At 40.4% G+C, this 25,596-nt stretch overlaps 1 protein-coding gene across 1 annotated transcript; it reads right to left on the bottom strand.

The window, feature by feature from the left end:
• Nucleotides 1-369: 369 nt before the first annotated feature.
• On the bottom strand, nt 370-24,540 carry LOC144663995 (uncharacterized). Its single transcript, XM_078525090.1, has 33 exons — nt 24,341-24,540; nt 23,803-23,914; nt 21,559-21,772; nt 20,491-20,829; nt 19,368-19,502; nt 18,637-18,699; nt 17,620-17,700; nt 16,961-17,050; nt 15,975-16,069; nt 15,263-15,346; nt 14,450-14,503; nt 13,732-14,266; nt 12,562-12,762; nt 12,218-12,277; nt 12,018-12,080; nt 11,575-11,718; nt 9,707-9,790; nt 9,175-9,243; nt 7,992-8,125; nt 7,737-7,808; nt 6,893-7,181; nt 6,567-6,600; nt 6,087-6,224; nt 5,726-5,810; nt 4,686-4,779; nt 4,254-4,319; nt 3,882-3,938; nt 3,120-3,230; nt 2,022-2,605; nt 1,490-1,590; nt 1,217-1,280; nt 995-1,144; nt 370-776 (listed from the first exon to the last, which is right to left on the bottom strand). The coding sequence occupies exons 1-33, from the start codon at nt 24,411-24,413 to the stop codon at nt 656-658; spliced, it is 4,596 nt and encodes a 1,531-aa protein (XP_078381216.1). The 5' UTR covers nt 24,414-24,540; the 3' UTR covers nt 370-655.
• Between the last annotated feature and the right edge of the window lie 1,056 nt (nt 24,541-25,596).

The following is a 25,596-nucleotide window of genomic DNA, read 5'->3' on the forward strand; positions in this document are numbered from 1 at the left end:
CATTTAGGGGGGAGTAGAAATACTCCTAGTCACTTTATTCTACAGAAACCGGGATAATCTCCGGCTTGAATGCAGACTTCACCATTTCACTCGACCGGACTTTGTCGGGGGTGAAAGTGGCAGATATTGAAATGGCCAAACCTACAAAAGTAAGTTTCATGCGTAGCCTTTCTCATTTTCTGCTACAAACTCGCTGTTTCAGATACTACAACGAATCATTTCCCCACTGCCTGCCCGCTGATTTATGAAGCTCCTACCTCAGTGAAAAGTGGCAAAATGCCAGTGCAGCATTTACTACAGCAATGTCGTAAAATTATCTTTATTCTTAAAATACGACGGGTATTCACCGGCACGCCATTCTCTGTTACAGAAAAGCTGGTCTCTGGGGTGCGAGCGCACTAAGCACCCTCTTGATTTTTCTATTTCTCACAGAAAAGCACATTTTCTAACTCGACAAGTTACACTTGGAATAATCACACATAGTAGAAGAACGAGAAACTTGTCTGTACAATGCATGCAAAAATACATCACATACACGACGCAACAGTTTTGAAAATCCTTGTTAAGGTCGATTGTTGACGAGGTTCTTTTTCTTTTTTTGCAAAGCATTGTACGCGTATCCTAAAACGCGTTAAACGATTTCTTCGGGCTATGATCAAACCCATCGAATTTGATTATTTTGACTGAGCCCCAGCCGAGGAGGCCTGGAAGTTAACGAACGGCCACGTGACATCCCAGGTTGAAAGTCGCTTACTGGTCCTTGGCTGGCGGGGAATCTGGGAACAAGTTAAGGAGTTAAGGATGAAGTATTGGCAGCCATTGTCGAATCCATTTCTTATGAAAAATATTTAAACGGACAATGGTAAAGAACAAACAAAAAAAGGAAGAAAATGTTTCCTTAATATATTAGCAGTGTGCCTAGCTCGATATTTATACGTTATAAGCAAGAAGCAAAAGAAAACGGACAAGCTACTTGTACAGAAAGAAAGGATACGACATTGCTCTCTCCTCCAGACCTCTCGCACTGCTAGCTTGCAGACCCGCGTCGCGCCGAAAATTCCTGAGCCATTCTGCATGAGACTGCAATCGCTCAGCGGTGCTCAATTCTCTCTCTGAGGTCCAGTCCCTTAGACTTGCTGGCTCCCTGGTAGAAAAAAGAAGAAGTAGTTTCAATGCCAGACTTAAGAAGGAATAAACACGTTTGATTCTTCTTTACCTTGGCGCCGGATGGCTCGTGGTGGGGCCGAGTGAAAGCGAGGCTGGCGAGTCACGTGATTGATCTGAAGCGCAAGAGCAACTGATGTTAGTTCAAGCATTTAGTGATCAAGAAGTACATAATAAATATGTAGTCTGTTTTCGTGAGGTTGTTTGTAAACTTTGTTTTGCGACATTTGTTGCACGTTGTTAACAAAAATTGCCATGTGTTACACAAAAGGCCTTCATAACAAGGTTAGTAGCGCTGTGTTTTTGACAGGCATCTGCACTTTACCTCCAAAGTACGATCTCCACTTTCTTTCCAGTTGTGACTCTGTACTCTCTTGGTTTCTATACGGGGGCTGAAAATGAGGTGGCGCACTGCCTAGAGGATTGCTGAAATAAAAAAATATAACAAGCAACTGATTTTTATACTTTGGTAAATCCTACAGTAACCCTGCTATAACAATAAATAATATTCTTAGGAAACAGACCTCTCCCTTTGGGTGTCAGTTTTTTGCACATTTGGTTGAAATTCCGTACCAAAGATAACCACTACAGAAAACTCTTGCCACACAGTCATACAAATACTGTATATTTGGCGTTTTGACAAAAGGATATATCTCGTTTTCCTCGACTACTTAATGGTACAGCCACTATTGAGCACATGAATGACCGCCAGCGTAAACAAAGATCGCTCAATACTCGTTAAAGCGATCGGATCCTACACGGAAGTTTTTTTGAACCAGTTTCAGTTGAGTCTTACGTCTTTAATAACCAACTGACATCAGTTTCAAATAAGTACAGTTACATTAAATAAAACTTACAAACTTTGAGTTTGCCCTTGGCGGCCGGGCAACACAGGTCCCCCAGCAGGTACCACAGGAACCCCAGCACCTCTCAACTGATAAGGTTCAGCCACAGGACCAGCTTGATAAGGAACTTGACCCTGACTGCCATGGTTTGTTTCAGGATAAACAGGCGTGACATGAGACCCTCTGATAGCATCAGGAAACGGTTGCGTGACTTGCTCAGCTCTCAAAGGAGTTTGCGTGACGGTTGGATACGGGAACGCAGGCGTCCGAGTCCGAAGCAACGTTAAAATTCGCGCCAAATCCGTGTTTATCTGTTGCAGTGAAAATTGAACCGCTTCTGAGCTTTCTTCGCCTGTGGAAGTTTTTCTCAAACTTTTGGGAATGGACACTTTAGGCTGCCGACTTCCCATTTTGACGTCACTTCGTCTGACGTTCCCGCTGATGACGTCACCGTAGTCGCTGCTGCTGATTCCGCTGCTGTCGTCATCATCAACCGTCTTACGCGGCGTTTTCCGCGGGCGGTGCCTGTCCTTTGCCGACGGACGAGCGTGTCTGTTAAGTCCAAGAAAGGTGTCCTCCGAGTCGGACGCAGTTGACTAATGTACGAATGGGAAATTCAGAAAATCAACACTAGAAACTTCAATTCTCATAACCGGTTGTTTTACATTTCTTTTCATGTTAGTTGTGAGAATTTGGGTACATCAAGACAACTTCCCCTAGTTGAGAATTTTCCTTATACTAGCCATCTTGGCACAATTTGGGAGAAAACCATTCTCGTCTACATTGCCCTTTTGGTTTCTCTTAGCCAGCATGCAGGATCTTGGCACGACAAACGAAGGGCTCTGGAGACATAGGATTTTTGAATTAAATCGAATTTTTTTATTGGCTGTTTGAAAGAAAGACATGATATTGAACGCAAGTAAATAACGCTGACTCTCTCACACAGTATATTTGAACATCATGACTGCATACATGAATCCAGGACTGGAAATCCTGTGTCTCCAGAGCCCTCCGTTTCTCATACCTAGGTCCTGCCATGTCAGCTAGCTAAGAGAAGCGAAAAGGGCTATGTGGACGAGAATGCTAGTAAACAGGATGTTTACTACTCACCAGTCCTCCAAGCAACGCGTTCTCCATAACTTTGAGCCTGTCCTCTTTCTGTCTTAACAGTTCTTGGCCAGCACTCATGTTGTCCATTACCACTCCAAGTTCTGCTTCTTCCTGCATCGCATGGAAGGTTTAAAAGAAAAGGTTAGGTCCTTGTTTTACACAGTAAATAGACACATTAACACAGACAACAGTCAATACTTAAAAATGTCAATGTTTTCTTTATTTATATTGATCATGAACTCAGCTTTGAGACATATAGCTAGTTTCGAGGCATGACATCCATGGTCAAAAATCCCAACTGGCAGGAGGCAGACCAGTTAGCTATATACAACTAAAAGCGTGAACGAGGATCTGTGTCCCCTAATAAGTAGGCGTATATCCCAGACTATAAGGTTTTGACACCCTAATAAAGTTTTTATTCATTTCATTCATTATCCATTCATTTACTCGGAAGACCGAGAACAAATCCAGCTAGTGGCAGGGTGGAGGGCTGAACACGGAACCTACGGAAAACAACACCAGCGCTCTTACCACTCGGCCACGATGCCTCCTACAAACTCAGCCTAGCCCGTTAAGTCTAACAGAATCCAAAAGCTGTGTTCAAAGCTTGCAGCTTGTAGCGCGGGTATTCGAAGTCTTTTTGACCTCACAAGAACACAACAGTAAAGCATCGGGTCTCACCCAAAACTGGCTATTTTTTTAGCCATTTTTCGTGCACCCATTTTCCCATGTAACAACAAAATATATATTTATACCACTTACCTCGTCTAAACGCGTTCTTACATCTTCCAAGAAATGAGCATTACGACTGGACAGCGGCTGAAAGAGAAAAAGGTAAGACACCGGAGTGAGTCTTACACGAAGCCCTTTTCTTCAACAATAATTTAAGTCCATAAAGTTGCTACTGCATTTTGAACCAAATAGTAATATCAGGGCAAGAAAAAACACTTTTAAAATGTTATGGTAATGCACTATTCTTCACAGATTATACAATACTTCATTTTCACAAGGCGACAAAATTCAATTCTAGCACAACTTTGTTTCTGTAACTGTGGTACCCTGGTGTGGTGTTCATGTATTTAGTTGTTGCACGTATGTGCGTATGGGCTTGTGTTATTTCCTGCAGGGCCATACCTTTCCCCGTGCAACGTTTTGTGACATATCATTGGTCCATTCCTTCCTAGCATCTTCTAGTGCTGCCTGGCGAAAAAAACATAACCAAGAATTATCCATTACATTCTCAATTTCTAAATTCTTCTTGCAATTAAAACTTTGATCCCTGACAAGACAAGGAAATTTTAACTTATTAATAAATATAGTGTATCGCAAAGACTGATTACGCTAGAATTTCCCTAACCAGCTACTAAATTCCCTGACTTTTCAGACTTGCACAAGAAACGAAGTATTTCCTAGGCTCGATTTCCGCCGCTCTCTCGAGTTCCGTCTTTGTTCCTCCCCGGGGATGAGCGCGGGCTCATTTCCCAAACAGCGGCTGGCAAACGAGCCTTAGTATTTCCCTGAGTTTCTCTGACATTGAAAGCAACTTCAATCTAACATGACGCTTACTTGTCTTCGCTGTACAGAACGTCTTTGTCGGCGTAGAAATTCCTTTGCTCGTGTAATTGCATCTCCTTCGACTGCAATCCGACTCCTCAAGTCACTAAAGAAGAAAAACACGCAAGATTTTAAGTCAAGATGCAAGCGTTTGAAACAGTTATTTTCAGACAGCGTGCAAAAGAATACAAGAAACGTTCAATCGATAAAAGGTTTGTGTTACTTACAGGAGGTCTAAGACTAAAACACGGACCACTCGATCCGTAGTCCAATCAACTAAGTTCTGATATGCTTGTTTTTTATCACACGACTTAGTCTGACGTGTCGGCAGTCTTCTTGTCCTAACCCCCTAGAGGATGGGCGCGGGTCCTCCTCGCCCGCGCCCCTCTTCTGGGGGATTAGGACTAGAAAACAGCTGACACTTCAGACTACACGCCTGCGTCGCAGACGAACTAAACCCTAATTCCCAGTTGATGCGTGACACTTTGAAATTAGTATTATAAACCAAAAAAACTAAAAAAATGTTGTGAACAGTGCAATTTTGTGTAGTTTACACAAACGTTTCGGGCATAGCCCTTCTTCAGGGTGAAACTGTTTTCCAATGTGTGTACGCGATCGCATGTTGGATTTTAAAGGCCCAAGAGCGCGCGAAAACCTGAGCGCGCGCGCCCAGTTTAAATGAAATGAAAAGCATTGTTCAAGCCCTGCGGTTGCATTCAAACGAGCTTAAAATTGCTTTCCATTTCAATTTGCTTCCGTCGCGCTCCGGAACCAGAACACATTCTTAGTCCTCTAACTTGAATGTCTGATGAACTACACAAAATGGCACTGTTCACAACATTTTTTTAAAACTAAACCCTAAGTTCGTCTGTGACGCAGGCTACTAAAGTAGCTGAGAGGGCTAACTAAAATCACCTACTCTGAATGCGTTGTTGCCGAAATGTACTGGCTTTTCTGTAGGGACCTCGGTACGGTCCGTACAGAAAAGCCAAGGGTTGATAATCTTGCAGTACGGCCATTGCGCTTGGTTAATAAGATAGATATATCCTGACCTGTTACGCTGCTCAGCTTGCTTTTTCAAATACAGGAATGTTCCTTGGACATCCTCAGAGGAACTCTCATCTGATGACACGTCCACTAAAAAGTAAGACCATGTGATTAGCGTCTACACAGCTTCAGAAAAGATGAACCCAATTGTAGCTTTTGCCCTGAGTACTTAGCCACCGGAGGCGATGTCTGATGAGTTTTTATTCATTAGGATGTACTGCCAGATAAAAATTTCCAAATCTCCAGTTACCAATACAAGTTGCTCTTGCAAGAATTCTTCGAAAGAGCATAAAAACTCAGTAAATTAACCCGAGCAATAAATATTTGGGAATAACTCGACATACAAATCCCCATGCCACTTCTCACCTAAGTCGAAAGCTTTCGCTAATCCAGTCGGTTCTTTAGGCACCCGGGCTCCCACTGAGCTCTTTTTGGCCGTCGAATGTACAGGAGCCCGGGGAGAGAACTCTCCAGGTGAAAGGTCTTCCTCGCTGTCAGGATGAACTACAAACAAAAGAGAAAAACGATAAAGAAGTTAATCAGCGACTGACACGTGCTACTCAGGGAAACTGTTCCGAGTTCTCCTAACTGGAGTCAAACCTATGCTTTTCCGCACACCGGTCAGACGCTATACTGAGCTACAGGGGACTCGTGGGAGCTAGGTCATACAACAAGGTTCAAATGTGAACAATTTTTACACAGACTTGGCATTTAGCTTTCAAAGAAGAGTTTCTGATGCGTCAACGAGCATGTGAGAATATCTGGTAAATAAACCACCCTGAAAAGAAAAGCAACTAATGCACGCATCCGTGTGTAGAAAGAAAGAAGCATAAAAAGTGACTTTACCTTTGATATCGGGAGGTCGCACAAGATGATCGGCCTGAAAACAAATTGAACAGTTTGTTTTCAACATTTGTTTTTAACTTAAACTAGTTGACGTTTAAAAGGTAAAGGATGAAACACTGCTCATAAAGAATAGACAAACTCTGCAAAGTTCATCTTATAAGGGTGAGGTCGTTGCTCTTAAAGGCTATAAAACAATGATTTTGTATTGGAGAGAAAAATACTTGGACTTAGTACGTGGGGTTCAACGATGATTCAACGAGGAACTTAATAGCTTTCGGAAATGTGAAAACACAATACTAAATACCAGTGGGGATATGAAAAAATACCTTATTAGCAGCTACACCAGGAGGTTCCAGGTCCTCTACTTGAAGGGCCTCATCTTCAGAACCCAGATCAGCCTCCTCTTTTTTGGCCCTTTTCCTCGCGTCCCTGACCTTATTTGGTGTAGAAACCGCAGGCTTTTCCAAACCACCGTCATGTATCAGGGTGTCTTCATGCTCGCCGTTTGTGAGAGTTTCTTCTTGAAGTTTATCTCGCTGAATTAAAAGATCCTGCAAATCTTCGTTCTGTTTTCGACAACTCTCTTTCAGGTCTTTCAGATTTTTGGTTAGATTGCTGTTGAGGAGTGAAAATTTGTAATGTATTTGAAACTATATAGTTTAATAACGATGAAATGCAGCATTTTTCATACGTATAAAAGCAAAGTTAAAGAGACTGTGTCACGGCTGAGTTAAGTTTATTTTAAAAAAAAAAGTTTATTTTATAACGTTTTGCCAGGTACTTGCTATAAAACTTAATGTTTGCAAAGAAATTTACTTTATGGATCTAATTGACAAAACCATAGTTTCATTGCAACCAAATGTGTCTCCCGGGCGTTATAATTTAAAGTTTCAAGCAAACGAGACTAACTTTGAAAACTGTTCAGCCCAGCAGTTTTCCAAAAACCATATTGCAATCCGTTTCAATATTTGTCAGTTTTGGCCATCCGTACCTTCTTTCGTATTTGCTGTGCTATTGAAATGTTCCTTCACTGTTTTAAGATGTTATTTTTATATTTCACCGAATTTGATGGTCATTTCCCATGCCACAATTTGGCTAAATTCCATGACACAGTCCCTTTAACGTTGGGAATGTCACACATCTTCGTCACACAATATTTGTGTCACACACCTTATGTCACGCTGTAGCTCGTGCTTAGAAGAGTTGAGCTTGTCCAGTTCGGTTTCAAGGTTTTTCTTTTGTCTGTAAACAGAAATTTTTAATTGTAATTTTTAATTAACCGCAGGTCCACATCAACTTTATGCTGCCTATATACCGACCTGCGTAAACAAATAGATGATGTATGTATGTATGTATGTAAAAAGCAACATGCACCTGTAACCTTTTGAATACTGCTCACTAATATCCCAAACTACACTTACAAACCTGTTTAGTTTGTTTAATTCCTGTTCGCTGTTTGAGATGGCCGCCTTGATCTCATCTAACTGTAGTCTCGCTAAAGTCTCATCCTCCCCTGCCGATGCCGATGCCGCTGCCTGCTCGCCGGCTCGAGCAAGGGCCTGGGAAAGAGATAAAATCACGTGACGTACTACCGCAGCGATGACACTTAATAGGCCGTTTGCACGACCCGCTCACATGGTAACAAAATCGACCAAGCAGAGCCGCAAACACGAGTGGGACATTCAGAACAAAGCGACTCGCACCAGTCAAGATTCACGTTCCTTTGTTCTGAATGTACCACTGCGTGTTTTGCGGCCCAGCATGGCTGATTTTGTATCATGTGACCCGGCCGTGCAAAGGGTCTATCTAGCTGGCTCTCTCCCAATACCAGTTACATTTTCTTTGAAATAATTTTCGGAAAATCGACTGACCCTACAGGTTCGATTTCTACCGCTCTCTCTAATTCGATTTCCTTCAGCTTGTTTCTGAACAGCGCCTGGTTATTAAGCCTACTGAGCCCGTGGTCAACGCTCCTGGTCAGCGGGCTTGCTAAGTAGCAAGACATACATGCAGCAGTCAAAGGTCATTTTGGCTCGTGAATGGATGATTTCTTAAACTTGAGAAAAACATACAAACACTCGTGGTCACGAGAAAACAAAAGAGAGAAAAAAACTCCTCGAATGATCGCAATTCACATGGAAAAAATCCCATCCGAACTCAATTTAATGGCGTTCGTAGAAATCAGCCGCCTTTAGCCTGGTTTACACGGACAATTTTTATGTGACAACTTCTGTTTGCTCGCGTAGATGAGAAAAATTGGCCAATTTTTATGTGAAAAATATATTTGTTGATAAGCAGGCGTGTTAGCTTTTATGTGACAAATAAAAGTTGTCACATGGGAAACTTGCTCGTGTAGACGACTCGTCACATAAAATGTGGTAAATATTGCGTCAGCATATGTGGACCCCAATCTCCCAAACTCCCACTCACTGTGCGCGCCTATCTCTGCTGTCCAAGGTCATTGCTGGCGCACAAAACTTTGGACTGCCCACAAATAATTGTTGTCTCATCTACACGATCAGAAATATTTGTCACATAGAATTTACCCGTGTAAACGCGGCTTTAACCTCTCCAAGAATACTGCCGCCATTTATTACTGTTTGATTACCTCTCTTTGCTGCACAAGTCGTCTTCTCTCCTCCTCCAGTTCCCGTCGATTCTCCTCCAGCTCTCTTCTCTAAAAGAAGAAAATATCAGATATGACAATTGATAAGTTGCTTGTTTCAGGAAGATCCTTCTTTTCTACTTCGAAACCAAAATTAACAGGTGTGCCGTATTTGACAAATTTCCCACCACGTATCCGAGATATCCCCGATTCTAATTTTCTAATGTATGTCCCAATTCGATACATAAGATGAAGAGTTCTCGGATAAGGACGATAAACCGAAGGTCCCGTCTCCTGCATCTTCAGTGTTATATGATCAGCAGGGGACGTTAAAGAACCCACGCACTTATCGCAAAGAGTAGGACACGGAATTCACGGTGTCGTGGTCTGGCCTTGTTTCACGGGTTGGTACTTTACATAGGGTTACCCTCATTGAGCCTTTCCCCTTTGGACAGAATTGTCCAAGAAAAATTACTCAGATGATGATTAGTACGAACCGATGGTGACCGATTGATTGGCTTTCTGATTTTGTTACCTGAGCTGATAGCTCTTCTTCTTCTTTCTCAAGCGCCTCACGTTGCCTCTGACGATTGTCTCGTTCTTTTGCCATTCTTGCTTCCTGAAGGTTCGATATAAGAAAGAACTGCCGGTTAAACAGTTACTCTTTAGAAGAATAAACTCAGCCGGCATACACAGTTCAACACAGGCTTGAGAAATTAAGTATCTAATGAAAATGAAATTATTTTATCGAAAAGTGAAATTCTTGTTCAGCTCTCAATCTGAGGAAACCAATTGTTATGAAACCCGACACTCAGATCGGAAGTACAAAGTAGTTTGCTTTTGCCATGTATGGACAGTGCGTGTTTAAATCGTTTAAAAAAATGACAGTGTTGAAACACAGGCCTTTCAACGTTAAATACATGGACAGAAACAAAGATACAAATTGTGTTAAGACCAGTGAAGGTATCTTGACCTTATTATACTAAACAAGAACCTGCAAGCAGTTTATAACCGTGCGATTAATGTGTGACCACCTCTTTCAGTTCTTTGGCTAGAAAGGCACAGCGCCGGACAATAAAAAATCTTTAGAAAAGCAGTCACTTGAGAAACACACAAGTCGTGCTTGCGTGAGTCACTGATTGTGCGTGACTTGAATTTCCTTCACCGCGTCATCTTTTGCTTTTAAAATCCACATGCCTAGCCGGATAAATGCCTGCTTACGCATGCAAATATTTATTTTGTTCCGAATGTTCAATAAAATGTACCCAATCCAGTTCATGAATGACATTAAAAAGAAGTCCATTTCACGCCAAAATAAAGAGTAGACTAAGGCCATCCTGATGTATTTCTCCGTAAACCTGACTGCACAGGTAATTCCCCTGGAGCGATGACGTGTATTCCGTGCCTTGACACATTCTTGCTGAGCTTGCAATTTACGTTTCGATTCCCAAAATAAACTCAAAACAAATATTGGAATATCCAGAAAACAAGTCGCTGTTTTCCAATATTCAACACGTTCCGGGTAAATTGCACGACTTGTACTCGCTCCGAGCCAAACGCCTGAATAACACAAAAATAAATATTTCATACAAACAGAGCGCAGAGTATTCGTAAATATTTTTAAAATAGGTGAATGATTATTTATAGCTACAGGCGAGCGATCGCATGTCATGGGTCTGACGTAGCGGTAGTATAAAAATAGCTTGGACATGTCCAAGCGGTCTTTGGTTTCGCTATGTGGTTCTTCAGTCCTCTCTTCTGGTAAAACACTCGAATGTCATGACACACAAATATACATTTCACTCTAAACAGAGGACAGAGTGTTCATGTTAAACGAGTGATGATCGCCAGTAAAACATCAAATCTTGCGTGACCGTGACCAAGGAGCCGGCTGGGCCGCGTGGGTCTGGAACGATTTACCGACAAAACAAAAACGACAACGACAACGACAACGACAAAATGCCGGCAAAATTATGAACCGGCTGCGCACGGTTAATTAAGCGACAAAGTAATTTTGCAATTTTAAAAGAGCGATATTTCACGACATTTAATACTCTCGAATTTGGTAAATTCGTTTTAACATTTCCTTTATCTAATAAGCTGCTTTCTCTTTTCCCGACATCAAATTTTCGCCAAAGTTTTTTGAAAATTTTGTTGTTGCGGAAATGTCATGTAATAAGGTAGTTCACAAGAAGAAAATTTAAAACCAGCTAATGTACTTCAAGGAAGACTGGGCAACCAGATAGTAATTTACAAAAACCGTGGCCGTAGAGTTGAACCCGGGACTGCTCGCTGCTACTGGGCAGAGTGGAAAACTGGAGCAACCTGGGCACTCGGCCATTACTGTTGTTTGCGATAAGAAAGCTACAGTCGGTATTTACTGAATACAAAAGTAAAGCAAACCATTTGGTCGAGTTCTTTCTGTAACTTGTTCTTCTCAGTCTCCATTTCCTGTTGAAGTTTATTCATGTTCTTTCTGTGTTCTTCTGTCAGGTTTTTCTTCTCCTTTTCCCATTTCTCGCTCAAGTCAAATCTTTCCTTCGTTTCCTGTTGAAACAAGAAGCAAACAACAAAACTCTTAGTGTATTTGCAAACTAGCTGTAAACTAAATTAAATGAAAGGAAAGTGTACATCTGAATTATCCAAAACCAGATACAAATAATCGCAATACATTTAGAAGAAAAACGCACATATAAAAATATATACGTCATTTGTTCGTGTACTTTTTATATTATTTAACGTTACGATGAGCCTGATTCTTTTGGTTTTAATTTGACGTGACAGTGATTAAGTCACGCAATCGTACGCATGCCTTTATTAACAAATTATGTAATACATTATTTTACCTGTTCTTTCCAATCTTGTTTTATTTTGTACATTTTCTTCTCGTATTCATTCTGCAATGACTCCTGCAAAAAAATTAAAAAGAGGAGCTGTAGGAGTGATTTTTTGCAAAATTGAAAAAGATAAGAACGTTTTAAAAATTTTTAGACTCAGCCCCGAACTACAAGTTCTCAAATAAAAAAGAACATTTCTTTTCACTTACTAATTGCTCCTCGTGCTTTGCTTCTAAATCCTTTTTCTTTTTTAAAAAGTCTTGCTGAACCTATAGTAAAGAGATATTTAAATAATAAAAAGCACGAAACAGAAAAAATCTCATCAAAAATCGAGAGAAGGTCAGGTACATGTATGCTAGTCAGGAGAGCAAAGGAGAAGTGGTCTTAATGCCTAAGTAAGTTCTCCCAACAAGTACCACAAGAAATGTATGGAGACCAGTAAGGAGAATTTGTAAGTTGACATCAGGGCTTAAAGGGTTAATACGTCATCAAATTCTCCCAAATAGTACTATAAGACATGTATAAGGACTAGCAAGGAGAGTTGGTATGTTACCTCGACATCCAGTGAGTCCATACTCATTGTAAAGTTAGCTCTTGACTCCACTGCAGATTTCCTGGCTGCAGCTAACTCGTTATTCTGTGCATCTTCCAGCTCACTCTTTAGTTCTTGTAAAGCCTTTTCGTGTTTCTCGATTATTTCAGTTTTTAATTGCTGGAGTTCATACTCGTTGTTTTGTTGTAGTTCCTCCAAGGCCTAAGATAGAGAGAGATTTGCAAAAATAAGAAAATGTCGAGGAATTATAGAATATCATTACTTAAATAGCCCCTGCATTGTAAAGCATAAAGCCGCAAACATCCTACAAGAGCTAGATGTATGTTACAATACGTTAAATAAAAAACAGTTGAGGGAAAATGTACCAGTTGATGACGAAATCCCGCCTTTGAGAGGGGACTGAGCCCGCGGTGTTCGTCCCTGAAGTTGCTAAGCAACATGATATGCTTGTTCGCGCGATTGCTTTCGAAGTACTCGTGAGTGCTCGCGCTAGTTTTTGATTGGATGAAATAATTCGGAAACTCTTCGAGTGCTCTAACGAAGATTTGCCAAAATCGACACTTATTCCCCCGACTGAATCATTGTGATCAGAAACTTCAGATCTCAACTTGAAAAATTAAGGTTGACTTTTCCAAGTTCTGCCCTTGTGACCTGGAAAAACAGCTGAAAACTAACAACAGCTCCCCACTTCCTTCAACAGCAATTTACTTTATATTTTCATCTTGATGTTCTAGGCGCATTTCATGTACAAGCGAGAGTACTTCGCCAATTTTAGTACTTTTTTACTGAGAAGCAGAAAAATCTCCGTGACAGTGTCCCTTCAAGGTAGTAAAAACGTTCAAACAATTTCCATTTTAAAAATTGATAACTCAAATGTTAGCGATTTTTTCCAAAAAAAATTACATAGCCTAATTGTATTGATCATAGGCTTTCAGAAAATGTGTATCGGAGGTGTCAATTTTCACACCTTAGGTGTGAATTCCTTTGTATATCGCAGGCTCAAAAACACAAAGCACAAGGATCTAAATTTGTCTTTTTTGCGTGATTGCGCGTGTGCTTGCGCTTGTGCTTGCGTCGCTAGGGAAACCAGGCTTAAGAGATACCGAAATGTTTTTAATTGGAGCTGGTTAAGGGTTAAAATGTGCACCCAAACTTCAGTTTCTAACTCACCATTTCTTTTTCTTTCTCTAGTTTCTCTCTCAACTCCTCTATAGCCTCACTCTGTTCCTCCTTCATCTTCTTTTTCTCGTCGTCCATCTCAGCAGCAAACGTTTCCCGCATTTTTCTCAAAGCTTTTTCCCGTTCGTCCGCCATCTTGTCGTTCTCCTGTTCTTCCTGCTCCTCGAGTTCTTCTCTGAGCAGTTTTAAAGCCTCGTCCTTCTTCTTCCTTAACTCAGCTTCTTCTTGCTCCTGTTCACGTTGCAACTGTTGTTTTAGTTTCCTCATGGCGTCCTGCTTGCCTTCCTCAAGCATGGCTTCTTCTTCTAACGTATCTTCACGGGCTTTCTCCCCAAGTGTCTTCATGACAGTTTCGTGTTCTTTTGCCAGTCGTTCTTCCTCGCTGTGCTGTTCTTTTTGATATTGCTCTGTAAGCTTCTTCAACGCGTCTTCTTTCTCTTTCTGTAGCTTCTGCTTCGCCTCGTTCAGTTCTTTCTCTGTGGCTTTTCGCATGTCTTCGATGGTTTTAGCTGCTTCTCTTGCAAGTCTAAAGGCAAGCAAGTCGTAAAAGCAATTCGTTTACTTTATATTGTTCGTTTTTAGTCAGAAACTCATTTTAATTTGATTTACCACAAAACGCTCAAAAAAATAGCAAAAGAAACATTCGATAATGGGTATGGAGAATTAACAACTTGATGTCAGGACTAAAATACGTGTAGTCGGTATTTACCTCTCTTGTTCTTGACTCTGTGCATCTTCGTTTTCCTTCTGCTGAGTTGCTCTCCTGTAATAAAACAAAGCAAGTATGATCACTTGAAATGTCGGTATAGAACACGATTTTTAATTCACTTAACAGCCATCATTTACTTTTAACTTACGCGCCCAGCTCACTGAGTTAAGAGCACATCATTGAAACATCAAATACGATTACACCTTGGCTTTTAAAAGCAAACAGTCGTTTGCAATTTTGCCAAACGTGGTGGATTATACTTGAGGACATTGCTAATTGTACTTTTTTGCCAGATAGGAAAATGATCGCGAGCCTTTCAAAGCAAGGGTCCTATGTTGCGATTCTACCAAGATTGGTTTTAAAAGACGTCAAGCTCGCGAGACTCGAAACAGTTGTATGGCACTGCGAACACTCAGGTTTTCTTTTCAGGAAAGGAGTAACGGTTAGGAGGATGTGAATCAATAACACAAATTACTCGGAGTTCTTTTAACAGGAGTCTAACCTATGACCTTCTGCACATCGGTCGGACGCTCTATCAGTCTGAGCTTCAGTAGACTGGTGGGAGCTAGGCTATATAACTAGGTTCAAATGTGACAAACGCCCCACACGCTGCTGGGATTAGTTCTGTCGATTAGTGAGAATGTGTGAAAAGATCTCAGATTTCTTGCGAGTGTCTTTAATGTAACTGTTTAATTAACATTTTTCTCAGGTGTTCATAATTTGGTATGTTTGTTCAGGCAGTACAAGGTCGACATCAGTCCTTAGTTCTCTTCCTCGTAGGCCCTTCTTACCTTCACTTTATTTTACTCTCACCTTTCTGCAGCCTCTGCCTGAAGCTTGGCCCTCTGTAATCTCTCTTCCTCAGACTTGTCTGTTTTTCCACCACCATCCCTGTTACTGAAAGAAAAACTTACATGTAGAGACTAAATGAAAAATCTCGTTCCCAGATAAGAACAAAAATCATTTGAAGGCGAGAACGGACTCAGCCTGCAGTTTTCTCAAAGTTTCTGTCAAAGTTGCAAAGTTTTTTTTTAAGCCCTGGCAAGTTCCTGCGACTAGTCACTGACTAGTACCCGCAAGATGTCCCGGGGACAAGTCCCTTCGTGTGAACTTTCCATTTTTGTCAAAAAGTCTAGTCACAGAAATAAAAATTTTAATAGTAAAGAAAATGGTTCTTGCATAGCGCATTTACAAAGCTCAATGCGCTTCACACGTGCTTTGCAATAAGACTTACGAGACGAGATCGGACATAAGCATATCAGGCGCCTTTGGCAGGCGCTATCCGTGGATGTATGTGATCTTGTCCCACCACCCAGCCCATAGAAACATGTGAATAGGCCGGACCACAACTCTTACTCTTTGTGACAAGTGTGTGGGTTTTTTAACGTCCCCTGTTGACCATAATAGTAAAGGTGTAGGAGACGGCGCCTATGGTTTATTGTTTTTATCCGAGAAGACTAGAACATCTTTAAGAACCATTTTCAGATGTCATTACAAAGGCAGCACCTTTTCTCATGACGTTTACCTGGAAGTGACTTGGTCTTGAACCAAGATGTCACTCTGAACTCCAGCCATTGTCCTTAAACTACTGCTGACAGCTGCCACACCCCCTGCTTGGGCCTGAGAGAACAACATAGAAACAAACCTTCCATAAGCATATACCCTTGGGACTAGAATTTATCACATTTTCTCTGGTGCTTTACAAAGAAATTATAAGTTCTACAGTTGGAAACAAGTCATGTCTGGTCATACTTGAATGTTAAATTAGGTTTTAGTAGATTTTAAATTAGATGATTGCTTAAAGTAGATTTTTAACTATTAGCATGTTAAAGAGGGCCACAAATTTTATTAGTTCCTGAACTACAGTCAACTCTCTCTAAGACGGACACCTTCGGGACTGGCCGCAGCTGTCCGTCTTAGAGAGGTGGCCGCTCTCTAGGGAGTCGAGGTAACATGACACCAGAAATTCTGAGATAACAAAACTAAACCTATGCACAATGCAACAAACCTTTGCTAACTGCAACAAGACTAAAATAATAAAAGGACCATATTTTCTTGTTAAAGCAAAAATTGAGAGCTTCTACAAACTATAATACTGTAGGTAGAGAATGACCTCTTTAGTGTCCATATACGTAAGCAAAGAAGTAATCCGTTAAAGTTTCATTGTTTGTGGTTAGTAAGCTTGGTATACACGTATCCTTATGGCGCTGACTAACTTTGCAAAGTTTGGAAGTATTTTCACTTATTAAACATGATAAAAAACACTTCTCAAGTGTCCGTTGTCGTCTTAGAGAGGTGTCTGTCTTATAGGGAGTTTGGTTACAGTAAAATGACTGAAACACGGCAGGGACCATCACCAGGTGTCCGTCTTATGGAGGTGTCCGTCTTATAGAGGTGTCCATTAAGAGAGAGTTGACTATTTTGTGTCACCCTCGGTAATAGAGTTTGTTTGTTTGATTGATTGACTGATTGATTGATTGACAGTTTATACCGTTTCATGTAATATCATACCTCAGCCTTTGTTGCACTGCCTGCTGGAGTTAGAAGCTCAGCACTCATTCCCTCCAACCTGTCAGTCAATGTCCTGTTGATACCAAAGTCCTGGACAGAAGATAAAAACATTTACAGTACCATGTTAACAACTTGGGGAGGGGGAGGGGGACGAGAGGGGTTGAATTGGAGCATTTTGATCTTAAAGACATGCAAGATATACATTAACATATATATTTAGACCATTTTTGGACCGATGTTTATGCAAACTTATTTAGCAATTCCTGGGTAAAATCTATTTGGGCTATCTATTTCCTTTTTTGTCAGGTCTATAGTAAAAAAGGTAAAATCAATCACATATTTTGGTCTGAAAGAGGGTTATGGTTTCAAGAGATTTTTACACACCAACACTTAATTTTCTGGGAGTACCCTGCCACCCAACCCCTATGGTTAACCACCAACCCTTAACACATTTTTGTCAGGTCTTCATGTAAAAAAAGGTAAAAGCAATCACATATTTTGGTCTGAAAGAGGGTTATGGTTTCAAGTGATGTTTTACACACCAACACTTAAATTTTCTGGGAGTACCCTGCCACCCAACCCCTATGGTTAACCACTAACCCTACACATTCAAACAGTTCTCTGAAGCAAATAGTTACCATGGTTACACATGTGCTTACCACTTCTTCTCCGTCATCAACATCACTCATGGAGGGAGTAGCTGGAGCATTGAGATTTGAACTTTCTTCTATTTCTGAATCCTGAAAACGTGTTGAGACAGATAAATTATTATTAGTGATTGAGTAATCGTAAATTTCTTAGTGTCTGTGTAGACTGTTAGTCAAAACATTTTTTGTTTTTTACCAAAAGGATAGTTGAAAAGTCCAACACACTCTTTCAGCTTTTGAAATTTACATCATTCTATTCTGGACATCCTGAGTTCAAATCTTCCACTCTCAACACAAGCTTAATAAACTCTGGTCTTGAGGCAGTCCCTAATTCAAATTATTATTTTAAGCCAACGTTAACAGGCTGTGAGCCTCTGCCTTTTTATTCATAACTGGTATCCAGTTTATTTCTGGGAAATATCATTAAACCTTCTTATTACATGACTAAGGCGGTCCGAGGGCCAATAACTAAACCAGCCAATCAGATAACTTTATTTCCGGTCCCGCGAGGGCCGATATTTTCCAAGTATCGGACTGGGTTTTGTCCCGGATGATCCTGCGCTAATTCCCAGGCGATTTATCGCAAGATTTTTGAAAGATTTGTTTTTTGCAAAATCTTTTCCGAGCTTTTATTGCTTTGAAAATGAAATGACCTGGCTTACACAGAAATATATATAACTTCTTTAGCGCGCGTAAAAGTTTTGCCGCACATTGATTTTTCAAGACATCTACTAGGTAGCAATTCTCACTACACAAAGTTTCCAGTCGTGTAATAAATCTCTTATTAACCAAGCTTGCTCAGGACCGTACTGGGCGAATATTGGCCCTCGGTCTTTTGTGTACGGACCTCGCTGCGCTCGATCCGTACTGTCAAGACCGCGGGCCAATATTCGCCCAGTACGGCCCTCGCGCGTGGTTAATAAGATATATATATTATTTTGTTGATAATCTATTGTATTATCCCAGAGAAACAGTAAGTGAAAATCAATGTTTATTCGCTAGCTACATGTACATGTAATATGTATTCACCTCATAACCAAGTGCTGCTATGTCATGCATGCCAAGATCAATAGTCGGTCTTGCAAAATCACTCTGCAAAAGAATAAAACAACTTGTAGGCCTGTGGATAAAACCATAGTGTATGACCATTCATTGACAAATGGAAGCTATTGATCAGTACTTTCTTGTGGTACTGTTTAATGTGCTGTAGCGGGTGGTTCTAATTTTTTTTAAAAAATTTTTGTTTTCCTTCCCAAAGATCCCGCCAGGAAAAACTGAGTATTTTGCACAATTATGTTACACCTTGACGACAAAGCCAAAACCAGTTAAAAAATACAGGACAATGTTTAACACACATATACAAAATAAACCTCAGGGGCGGCAGAACATTTTTCCAGGTGTGGGGCTGAATAGTGACTTGAAGTGGGGGGAGGGGGGGGGGCGGCTTATGAGACTTTTCTCTTAGTAAGTCTTTATTTTTTCGGGAAAAGTGGGGGGGGGGGGGACCAAGATGGCGGCCCGTCCAACGATCGATCGATTTCTACGACTTCACGGAAAAATAGGGGACTGTGAACAGTCTAATATTGTTGGCCAAAAAAATGCTACTGCCCTATTTTCACAGTCCTTCAATCATTTCAAGTATTTTTGCGATTTCTTTTTTCAATTAGAACTTTTGCATGGTTGGCGAAAAAATCTTAAGTTTTACAAACTTCATGGTGGGTTATTGAGTTATCACAATAAATTAAAAAAAAAAAAAATACCTGTCCTTCCTCGTCATCTGAAAGGTCAGTCATGAAGTTCAGATTTATGTTGTCCCCCAAACCAGTGCTTAGAGTTATTGTTCCACTTGCATCATTGACTCCTCGGCCTACCTTCTCTTGATCGGATGCAAGTTTCTTTGTAGAACAAACAGGAAAAAACACTGTGATTCAATGAGATCAAAACAACATGCCTTTTCAAAATCTGTTTGGCACTTAATCAGAATCTATTAAGTGGACATGCACATCACATACATGTATAGATTGTAGAGTGGCATGTGTATTTATGTTACGTTTTATCACATGCCTTGATGAACACAGCCAATTAGAATGTTGGAAAGTTGTTGCAGATAATTAATGGAATGTTATGGCTTGTACAATAGTCCACATTGGTTCTCTGTCACTTGTCACCATTATCCAAAGATTGGTTTGACATTGAATTTTAAACTGCGAATACAGCCGCCTCTCATTCGCGTCCCGCAACGAAGAGCAGACGTCTCTCTTCGCGTTTTGCTCATCGTTGCGGGACGCGAATGAGAGGCGGCTGTATTCGCAGGCTAATTGAATTTTGAATAAACTGGACGAAAGGTACAGTCACAACAACTTTCTTTCTCCCTCAGAAATCTTTGGAAATGTTCAAAAAATGATTGACTGACCTTGACAATTATAGTTTAAGAAACACAGGGATTAATAACAATAAAGATCTGTGGCTGATCTTTTCTTTTTTTGTGGTTTAAATAATGTGTTTGGGTTTAAAATTTTCAAACCAGTAACACTATTTCAAAATAATTGGGACTTTTTCATTATAATTGGGACTAAAAGCTGTTATTGATTATTGGCTGTTATTGGCTATTAGAGAAATCCAAAGATGCAAGACTCCACTAATGTTATTCAGTATGAGGTCTGTTATAACCAATGAGATTCTTGTTATTCAATAACAGAATAACGATAGATAACAGGGAACAGAATCAAAAATAGCTAGGCTCATTTGATAGTTTAGATGTCAAATGTAACAAATACCCTTAGAGGCAAAACATGATTTTTCTTGTTTGTAACAATTAGCATTTGTTACTTTTTATTGTCTCATATTCAATATCATAATATACACTGGTTATGCCAGACTTACCCCAGGTGGCTCCTTTTTAACACCAAGAGGAGACTGTTGAAAGGGATCCATGTGTCTCTCAGCACTTGACAATCTTCCCCCAGATCCAAGCCCTCCCATAGATCCTGCACCTAGGGAACTCTTTCCAAGGGAACCTCCAAGAGAGCCTCCTCCTAGAGAGCCCTTACCTAAAGAGCCCCCTCCAAGAGGTCCCGTCCCAAGAGGTGTTCCACCAAGGGTCCCTCCTCCAGGTATAGAGCTTGCTCCAAGGGAGCTACCAAGTGACCGGCCAGGAGATGAATCTCTCAAAGGAGCCAAGGAACCTTCACCTTTAAGTGGTGCCAAACCAGGGCTAAGAGTCTGAAAAAAGCACAAGAAATAAAACATAAAAAATAATAAAAACCACCAAGAAATAATTGAAGGGTTTGGTGGAAAAGGGCAGCAGTTTTTTTTGGCTCAAATTGAACATTGCCAAAACAGCTCCTAATTTTGCATGCAAACTTGTTTATGTGTGTAAAGTGTACATGTAAAACATTGTCCTGTATTTGTTTTTGCTGGTTAGTCTGTCATTTTTGAGATATAACAAATGCAAAAAGCATGGTTTATCCTGGTGGCATCTTTAGGAGTTTTTTGACAAATTAATTAAAAAAAAAACAAAAGAAACCTTTTGCTTGTCAGAACAATGAAACCAGCAAAGCTGAACTCGTTTCAATTTATTTTTTTGCGAATCAGAGTTGTTTTGGCAACGGTCAATTTTAGCCAAAAACGCTACTAACAGTAACTGCCCTTTTTCCACGGAGTCCCTGCTGGGGGAGGGAATTAGGAGACTTTACAATGAAACTTAACATTAATTCATAAAAATGGTGAAAATGCCTGAGTAAATCAGAGGTCTCTTAAGATGAGTTGATTTCTTCACTAACACTCAGGTACATGTACAAGTGAGACATTGGAGACTCCAGTTAACTCCCACTGTTTAACGGACACCTTTGGAACCACAATTTGGTGTCTGTAATTTTGAGGTCTCTGTAAGGCAGAAGTTCAAATGTATATACACTGTAAAAACATTAATTGTACATGTACAGTGTATACCTTCTGTTTAGGTTGTCCCTCTAGTGTCTTATTCTTTTTTCCACCATCCTTTTTGTCTTTCTTCTTGTTGTCTTTCTTTGACGAGGCACCCATGGCAGTTCTTCTTCGTCTTTCCTCAAGAACCATGCTTCTATAATATTCATCGCATGGATGATCCCACACACTGTCGCCAGTTTGAAAATTGAAGTAGTAAATATCTCCGGAAGAATCTTGACTGAAAAGCAATGGACAAGGGATAATCTTAGGTTTGACCTTAACCTATGTAATGATTTAAGATACATAATTGAAGATGAATCATTGCATAATTTCTATTATTTTTTTCTCAGCGCGTGAGCGGGCAAGATGAACCAAATCCTGCAATCTGATTGGTTCCGGGAGCGGGCGGAATTTTCCGATCTTGACCGCGGTCAACGGTACGTGGGCCGCAGGGAATCAACGGAACGGGATTCAGTTCCGCGCGAAATCAGTGTGCAGCGAGACGAACGAACACATGAAAGTTTTGCTCTCCAAAATCGAAATAGCTGTTTACTCGAGTTTACCAACCGTTGTAAATTTGAAAGGACTAAAAAGCAGTGGAATTAAAGGCCTCAAAGTTCTTCAAAAGGCGAGTATTTATTTCTTTCTCAACAAAATCGAGTTGTAGTTTACCGTTCGTAGTTTGCCGTCGCGTTGTTTGTGCATTTTGCAATGATTTTCACGCCATTGCGGTAACCTTCACCGCGGTTTTTAGGCTCTATCTATGAGTTTAACTGCCTTGCTTATCTGTCAAGTATTGCTAAAGCTGAACACTATTTGCCATCATTCAAGGAAATGAGATTCTTTGATTAAAAACGGACAAATTAATTATCACAATATTGTGCCGTACGTAGACACTACGCATTTCATTCAGTATGAAACTGTTTATCAGAATAAAATTCTGCTGGGAAAAGTACAGAGATTATTAATTTGTTAAATACAAGTGTGAATAGATTAAAATACTGCTTTCCAGTCAAAGAGTATTTTTGAGTCAGAGAAATAGCCTTAACACCCTGAGAGCAAAAATTCTTTCAAGAGAATTTATCGAGAATTGTTTGGGAAGCCGACTGAAATCGATTTAAATGTGTTAAGTTAAGTTTTGCGGCATATTTTTGCTTTATTTATGACTTCATTTGCTTTTCTTGATTCTCTGCAATGTAAATTAAATATGCTGAACCTTTTTTGAGTACGGTTCATTTTAAGTAAAGCTATTTCATTCGGAATTAAATAGCAAACTGCCAAACAGCATTCTTCATCCTTGCTCGTCGATCAAGTCGGACTCAAATCAAATCAAATCAAATCCGCGCGTAAAAACAAAGATTTTGCGACTCATTTTTCCTTGGTTTCTTTTCCAAATAAATTAAAGTAGAAAAAAATAAAAACGTTATTTGCCGGCCTAGGTCGGTCCGTATTGGGAAAAACTGTACCCTCGGTCTTGAGCACGGCCCTCGGCCTGCGGCCTCGGGCCGTACTCAAGACCTCGGGTACAGTTTTTCCCAATACGGACCTCCCGGCCGGCAAATAACATATATGTATGTCATATATTTTTGTTTGCTTGACTTTTACTGGTGGGGGTAGGGACTCTCACAAGAAGACAATGGCCCACATGCTGGTCATCTTAACCAGGGCCGGGTTGTTCGAAAGCTGATTAACACTAACCCAGGATTAAGTGTAAATCAAGAGTTCGATTTCTCTTGTATAAAAGTGTTTTAATTGCTTATGTTTTGTGGAGTTTGGGATTACTGAACGGCAAAACTGAAGGGCAGAAAATATAAACAGAAAATCTCACTAAAAGGCTGTTAAGCTAAAATCAAAATTCGCGCTAATCCTGGATTAGCTTAATCGTGCTTTGAACAACCCGGCCCAGGGGTGTAAAATTTTCAATTTCCCTCTCACTTACTACATGTAGTCAAGAGTGTTTAGGACAGAATGTCCTTATTTTAAGCCATCAAGTCCTTGTTTAGAGTTGCATGCAAAGAAATGAAAGAGTAGCTAAGGAATTTTCAAAAAAGAACTATAACACACCTGTCAGAGTAAGTATTTTTTACAATTAGGAATATTGGGATGAATGACATGGTACTTGGCCCTTAGGAAATTGTGAATTTTATAAATCAGCCCTACTGATATCATTAAAATTAAATTTGGGAATGTCCCAAAAAGATTGCTGAATGAACTTAAAAATTGGACTTTTTTAAAAAAGAATTACAATTACAGTGGCATTCCACTCACCAAGGTTTCCAGTCAGATGGTAAGGGAGCAACAATTCCTTCACGTGCAATAAACAGAAGATCTCTTTCCCTAATAGGATCTATACCTATGGACGATGCATACTCAAATATCTCTGCAGAAAAAAATATTTCCAGACAAAACTTTAATAAATCAGGATCGAGACCGACTCTTCAGCTCGTATTCTACTAACTATATGCGCTCTGCACAGTCGTATAAAATAAAATGAAATTTCAGTGAAGGAAGTCACACATATTTCAATCTAATTATTACTTCAGTGACTAACACTCAAGAGTAATCCTAAAAATTTAAAATTATCCAGCTGTTCTGCATTATAAGAACAATTTCTTACAAATCATAGTACGAGAGTTCATTTTTTCAATTTAGTTTTAAATTTAGGCATTCAAAATCAAGGACAGCCTCATCAAAAAAGAAAATAAACTCTGATATTATGATTTGATTTAACTAGAATTGTACTTAAAACAAAATTCCAGGTTTTAGTGGAAAACCCTTCGTAAACATCATGAACTCTCAAGCTTACCCTGTTCTGTGGGTTGGTAGTTTTCGTCATATTCTTCTTCCAGAATCAACTGTCCGTTGATCATAGTAGACATGGCGGTTGTATTGTTAACTAGACCTATGAGTCCAGTGAATCGTGTATTAACTATGCTATTTTATGGCTGCAAGAAAAACGATGAACACGACGCCATTTGTTGTCAACGAACGACAAACTTAGTAACCAAGCCCTGATACGATTATGACTAGAACCCAGTCAACCAGCCCGGTCTCGGCCACAGTCACAGGGCGCTTTCCATTCGACCAAAAATTCTGGTTTGAGTTTCCGGAAAATTCCAGTGGCAAATAGAACAGCATTTTCCAACTTTTCCGGTTGACTGCACGGAAGGCAAAACAAAATTTGCATATGATCAGGTTGTGCGTCTAAATTAATGCTTTGTGGCCGGTTTCCTGCACATATAGTTCGATATTTGCAAATAAAAAGCATTCCGAGCACTGAAAATAAACGCCATGAATGACATCGTGGCCACAAATACAGGGACCTTTAAAAAGGCACACTACAAGCAACGAAAACGTCGCCAACCCAAAAAGTTTAATGAGCAAAACAATGGCGTAGCCTACACGCGCGTTATAAATATTTGTACATTTCTTTGCTGCCGCCTGCAAAACATCAACGAAAAACAACCGAGTTCACCTGAATTTTTTGTTTGGAGTTTCAAGAATGCTTCCTTAACACATGTAACTGCTTTCAGCTGCACAAATCGCTAAATTTTCTGCCGAAGGAACTTAGGCTGAGTGTAAAATGGTAGCTTTTTCCAAAATTTCCGGAAAAGAGGACAACCTCGCAAGGTAGACCCAAATTTTCGAAAACAATTTCCGGGAACTTTCAGTTCCATTTGATTTTGCTTCTGGAATTTCCGGGGTTTTCGGTTGAATGGTTCGCATTTCGGAAAGACAACACTTTCCGGATTTTCTGGAAACTTTCCCAGGAAATTTCTGTACCATTCGTCCTTGTTCCGAAATTTCCGGAATTTTTGGTCGAATGGAAAGCGCCCACAGAGTTCCAAAGAGTTTACTACGCGGGATCTGCCTCGTCCCCAGGCGTCCTCGTCCTTGGTCGTGCACGGTTCGCTTGGTGTTGTGGGACTGACGTGCACGGTTCGCTTGGCGTTCTGGGCCTGATGCTCCGCGGCTCGCTCCCTAACCATCAATCCCCGCGCTCTCTGTTTTCCCGCCTTACCGCCTTAACGTTAGCCTGAATTTCAGACATCCATCTGTGCT

The sequence above is a fragment of the Oculina patagonica genome, chromosome 8, assembly GCF_052425735.1.
Source record: "Oculina patagonica isolate OP01 chromosome 8, crgOcupat, whole genome shotgun sequence".
NCBI lineage: Eukaryota > Metazoa > Cnidaria > Anthozoa > Scleractinia > Oculinidae > Oculina > Oculina patagonica.